The 6,260-nt window shown below is 41.3% G+C and overlaps 1 protein-coding gene across 1 annotated transcript in view; it reads left to right on the top strand.

Annotated features, from left to right (window-relative positions):
• Positions 1 to 1,193: 1,193 nt before the first annotated feature.
• dstyk (dual serine/threonine and tyrosine protein kinase) overlaps positions 1,194 to 6,260 on the top strand; it is a 31,267-nt gene continuing 26,200 nt past the window's right edge. Inside the window, exon 1 of the mRNA XM_056447584.1 lies at positions 1,194 to 1,763. Coding sequence (XP_056303559.1) covers positions 1,610 to 1,763 — 154 coding nt within the window. The 5' untranslated portion in view covers positions 1,194 to 1,609. The remainder of the gene's footprint in view (positions 1,764 to 6,260) is intronic.

Here is a 6,260-nt window from a genome sequence, read left to right as displayed (position 1 = left end):
CCATTGAAGTGACGCGTTTATAATAATTAACAAAGATCACAAATATTGTCTGGTTTAACTGATAAGGCGCTTGTGTTGGTTTTAAGGTGTGACTGTAAAACTTTTCCCATTTCCCTATTCAGTTTCACTAATAAAAGTGAAAGCACAATAGGTGTGTATCAGGGAAATTCCCAACGCAGCTTGTTTATTTGGTAGTTTTGCTAAAAAGGCCATGGTTCATAACTTTTCTTACCATTTTATTTATAATTGATTATGAAAATAATAATTAAGAATAAAAATCACATAATTGTATGACAGATAATTGTGATTTTAATTTTATAAAGGTCTGAATGGCATTTAGAACTTTAAATATTGGCATTTAGAACTTTTCCCACTTTATAAATAATTAAAAATATATATTTTCTTCTTATTTGTTTATTTATTTCATTATTTGTTAGTAAATATTTATTTTCTTGGCTAATTTTTTTTTACTTAATATGAAGAAATTTAATTACTCATACATTGTATATTACAAATGTAACCATATAAACAGTGTTCATTTAAATGATTTAAGTGCTGATCACTGAACGGATGTAATGTAGAAGAGTTTTCCTCACTAGAGGGCGCCAGGACACTGTAAACTGTACAGATGTGCCACACTATGTACTAAGTATGCACTACGAATGTTGTTTACGCTAATGTTTTATCTCTTAGCTTTACAGAAAAATAATTATATTGTGATCAATTGAGATTTGTTTTAGCTGTACACTGTACACAGCATACAAAGGAAAATTAGCAGGCTAAACATTGCCTTGGTGTTTATGTGCCATTTCAAATGATTTAAATATGTGAGTGTGGAGCGGTGTGGACTTTATAAAAGCTCTTTCTCATCTCTGTGTACACAAAATGAATGGGATTTAATGAAAATGCTGCACGTGTATGACGTGTTGACTTTATGAGAGCAACTTGACAATCAAAACAACAATGGCGCCGAAGTGAAACTGATTATAAAAAAATATCTGTCCGTTTTTTAATTGCCAAAATTTTTACAAGAACAGGCGGTTAAAACAGTTCTTAAAACAGAGTAATAATAATAAAAAATCCAGAGAAAATGAAAAAAACAACTACGCTTTAATTAATACGCGTGCGTTTGTGACGCCAAGAGGACTACATATCCCATCGTGCACCGCTCGCAGCCTCGCCCCGCCCACCGACCGTCCCTCTCTCCAAATGCACGGGCAGCGGCGGCGGCTGGCAGCGCTAAACTCCCGTGTTTGTGCTGTAAAAGTGCACCGCTCCGAGCCGAAGCAGCGCAGATCCCGTGATTACCGATGATCTGCGGCCACCGGCGGGGAACGAGCTGCCGAACAGCCGCCGAGCAGAAACCGCGACCCGGTTCGGCCTCCGGGGTGTGTGCTGAGAAGCCGAACCGCGGCCGTCGAGCGTCAGTTAACGGTAGCTCGCGCGCTCGTGTGTGTGTTTGAGAGTGTGTGAGTGTGTGTTGAGGCGCTGACGCACACACACTCCCTCTCCGGCCTCGGTGGTGTCGGTTCGGGCCTCGGCTCGGTCGGGATCTCTGTGCTCGGGCATGTGACGTAGACTGCGGTTCCGGTTCCGGTCCAGGATCAGGATGGAGAACCCGCAGAAGCCCCGGGAGCTGACCCGAGCCTTCAACCACTACAACAAACACACCGCCTTCCTGAAGAAGAACCTGAAGGAGACCATCCTGTTCTTCAGGGAGATCCGACAGAACCACAGCAACACCTGCGCTGCGGCAGAACCAGGTGTGTGTGTGTGTGTATTTGTGTGTGTGTGCGTGCGTGCGTGCGTGCGTGCGTGCGTGTGTGTGTGTGTGTGTGTGTGTCTGTCTGTCTGTCTGTCTGTCTGTGAAAGGTAAAGTGTGTGTGTGTGTGTGTGTGTGTGTGTGTCTGTCTGTCTGTCTGTCTGTCTGTGAAAGGTAAAGTGTGTGTGTGTGTGTGTGTGTGTGTCTGTGTGTGTCTGTGTGTGTGTGAGAGAGAGAGAGAGAGAGAAACAGTTTGTCTGTCTGTGTGTGTGAGAAACTGTGAGAGCGAGACTGTTTGTGTGTCAGACAGACTGTGTGTGTGAGTGAGAGAACGTGTTTGTGTGTGAGACTCTGAGTATGTGTGAGAGACTCCATTTGTGTGTGTGAGTGTCTGGGTATGATGAATGATGCGTGTTGGAGAGAGATATTGTGTGTGTTTATATATATATGTGTGTGTGTGTGTGTGTGTGTGTGTGTGTGTGTGTGTGTGTGTGTGTGTGTGTGTTTATATATGTGTGTGTGTGTTTATATATGCGTGTGTGTGTGTGTTTATTTATATATATATATATATATATATATATGTATATGTGTGTGTGTTTATATATGTGTGTGTGTTTGTGTGTGTGTGTTTATATATGTGTGTGTGTTTGTGTGTGTGTGTGTGTTTGCATGATGGCTCAGAGCTATATTCCCCTGCAGCAGTGTTCTTGTTCTTCATTCCTTCATCAGTTTGACAGTAAAGCTTCATCATCATCATCAACATCTTCATCTTCTGTTAGATCTGCTGGTGTTTGTTGTGTCTGATGTCTGTTCTTCCCGCTCTGATTATTGATGGATTCATATTCAGACATTTCAAATATTAAGGTAAAAACTAAAGTGTTCAAGGGTCATCATCATCATCATCATCATCATCATCAATAACAGCATCAGTTTTCTCATGTCTCAATACTCACATTAATGATCTGCAGATGTTCTGTTCTGATCTCGCAGTGCTGTACTGCAGCATTAGGAGTTGATCAGCTCTGGCTTTGAGTCTCCAGATTTCTAATATCAGGATATTTACATTCACACAGAAGAAATCTTCAGATGACAGTCCACTTCTCTGATTGGCTGTGACTGAAACTCAAGGCTTTTCCAGCAGATTGTAGATCTGTAAGAAATGCAGTGTAGAGAATGAAAGCTGAATGACAGAAGCTGATGTCTGTCTTCAGTGTTGTGTGTGTGTGTGTGTGTGTGTGTGTGCTGATGAAGGATGCTTCACTGAGCGCTGTAGACTGTAGTCGTCGGTAGTAAATGAGTGTGTCGTTACTGATCATCAGGGCAAGTGGCAATTCAAAATGCTTTACATAAACGAGAATAAAAAAGAGACCAGTGTAAGAAAATAAAAATAAATGATTATAAACAGATGAAGATGTGTTAAACAGGTTATAAAGGAATGAAAAAGAGCAGAAAGACACTAGTGTGATGTGTGTGTCGCAGCACAGTGCTCATTCAGTAAAGGCACAGCTACACAGATGTGTGTTCAGTCCTGATGTGAGTGTGTCTAATGTTGGAGCACATCTGATCATTTCTGGAAGCTGATTCCAGCAGCAGGGGGCGCTGTTAGTAGCTGATTCCCCCTGCTCTGACTGAACTCTTGGAGTTTCTAGTTTATTTGATCCTGAAGATCTGAGTGATCTGTTAGGTGTGTATTCAGTAAGCATATCTGTAATGTATTGAGGTCCTAGGCCATTTAGTGATTTATAGAGCAGTAATAATACTTTAAACTCTATACTGAGTGTAACTGGGAGCCAGTGTAAAGACCTGAGGACAGGTGTGATGTGCTCTGATCTCCTGGTTCTGGTCAGAATTCTGGCCGCAGCGTTCTGGATGAGCTGCAACTGTCTGACTGTGTTTTAGGGAAGGCCAGTGAGGAGGCCATTACAGTAATCCACCCTGCTGCTGATAAAAGCATCAACAAGTTTCTCTGAGTCTTCACTGGAGACACAGCATCTGACTCCTGCAGTGTTTTAGAGATGATAGTCAGCTGATTTACTAACTGCTCTGACATGACTACTGAAACTCAGATCTGACTCCAGAGTCACACCAAGATTCTTGACCTTATTGTCTGTTGTTTGACCCTTAGTGCCGAGGTACTCATTCACCTGGAGAAGCTCATCTCTGTTCTTAAACGCAATCACTTCAGTTTCCTCTGTTTAACTGAAGAAAGTTTTGGCATATGAAAACTCGAGATAAGAAAGAAAATAAGATAAGAAAACTCCACTATAAATAATAATGAGAAACTGACGCGTCATTGCTCCGCTTGCAGATTCGTGCTACGTCACTGATTTTGCTCCCGCCCTAAAAATGAAATTAGCAGACAAAAGCTCCAAATTATCCAGTTTTCCCTACAATAAAGCTGACAGGAGCTAACGCTGTCTCAACTGATGCTCAACACACACACACACACGCACACACACACACACACACACACACACACACACACACACACACACACACACCTGTTACAATCTCAAAAAAAATACTGATGAACCTTTAACAACATAAATAATTGTTCACTTAACATATTTTTAACAAAATAATAGTGAATCTTATCATTATTTATATATATATAGTTATTTTCTTATTGGTTTTATCTTGTCCTGGTAAAGCATTATCTGACAGTTTGTACATGACTGATGTTTTCTCTCGGTAAACTGAACAGAATGATGACGGATGTCCAGCAGAAGATTTTCCATAGCAAACACATTAAAAATAGCTTGATAGAGGAACATTTAACATGACTTAAATTAGATTTTAAATCATTTAACTGATCGCGTTAATCATTAATAATCATAGACATTATCTCGAGAGCAGGGATATGTGTTGATCAATGAGCTTCACTTCTGCTGAGAAGAGATACAGCTGTGTTCACCTGTTTAGAAGAGATACAGCTGTGTTCACCTGTTGAGAAGAGATACAGCCGAGTTCACCTGTTTAGAAGAGATACAGCTGAGTTCATCTGTTTAGAAGAGATACAGCCGTGTTCACCTGTTTAGAAGAGATACAGCTGAGTTCATCTGTTGAGAAGAGATACAGCCGAGTTCACCTGTTTAGAAGAGATACAGCTGAGTTCATCTGTTTAGAAGAGATACAGCCGTGTTCACCTGTTTAGAAGAGATACAGCCGTGTTCACCTGTTTAGAAGAGATACAGCCGTGTTCACCTGTTTAGAAGAGATACAGCCATGTTCACCTGTTTAGAAGAGATACAGCTCTGTAACAGGTGAACACAGCTGTATCTCTTGTTAACCGCTGAATTTGAAATGGTCACACTCTAGAGCCCTGATGTGTGTCAGCTAATATGAGTGTGAGAGAGAGTGTGTGTGTACACGAGAGAGTGTATATTTGTGTGTGTGTGTGTGAGCAGCAGGTTTAGTGTTGAGAGCAGAAATGTCTGAAACAGGATTTAGTGCTGAAGTAAAGCAGCTTAACGGCAGTGAACAGACTCACATTCAGCTGCAACACACACACACACACACACACACACACACTGACTCTCGTATCGACACCATATATAAAACACAGATCAGACATGAGTTCTGACATCAGAAACGCAGCAGCGAGTGTGTTCTTCATGTTCAGACACACTCCTGCTCTTCCTGCTGCCAGACGAGTGTGTGTGTGTGTGTGTGTGTCATGATCGAGATTGTATTAACAGTTTACTGTGATGTTTTTGTGTGTGTGTTCAGTAGATGTGTATTGATGATTGGGTTTGTTTGAAATGTGTTTGTTGTTTGTGTGTTCTTCTTGTGAGTGTGTGTGTGTGTGTGTGTGTGTGTGTGTGTGTTCTGCTTGTGAGTGTGTTTGTGTGTGTGTAAAAATACATGCTTAGTGTGTGTTTGTGGTATGCCTGTTTGTGTGTGTGTTTGTGTTCAATAGATTGATATATTGATGATTGTGTTTGATTTATGTGTTTATTGTGTGTGTGTGTGTGTGTGTGTGTGCAGTAGCTGTTTTTTTTGTCTGTTGTGAGTGTGTGTGTTCAGTAGAAGTGTATTAGTGATTGAGATTGCTTGATATGTGTGTGTTTAGTATTTGTGCAGACGTGTGTGTGTGTGTGTGTGTGTGTGTGTGTGTGTGTGTGTGTATACAGTAGCTGTTTTTTTCGGTGTGTGTGTGTCTGTTCTGCTTGTGGTGTTCGTGTTTGTGTGTGTTTTGCTTGTGGGCATGTTTGTGATGTGCCTGTTTGTGTGTATGCCTGTGATGTGTGTGTGTGTATTGTGGCATTGTGTGTGTGTGTGTGTGTGTGTGTGTGTGTTCTGTTCATGGTGTTGTTTGTTTCTACTTGTGATACTGATGTGGGTGGGTGTGTGTGTGTTTGATATGCCTGTGTTGTGTGTTTTGCTTGTTGTGTGTGTGTGTTCTGCTCATGTTGTTGTGTCTCTACATGTGTGTGTGTGTGTGTGTGTGTGTGTGTGTATGTGTATATGTGTGTGTGTGTGTGTGTGTGTGTGTGTG

Source organism: Danio aesculapii, chromosome 22, assembly GCF_903798145.1.
Source record: "Danio aesculapii chromosome 22, fDanAes4.1, whole genome shotgun sequence".
Lineage (NCBI taxonomy): Eukaryota > Metazoa > Chordata > Actinopteri > Cypriniformes > Danionidae > Danio > Danio aesculapii.
Note: the sequence above shows the minus strand (reverse complement) of the source record. Positions and strands in the feature narration are given on the sequence as shown.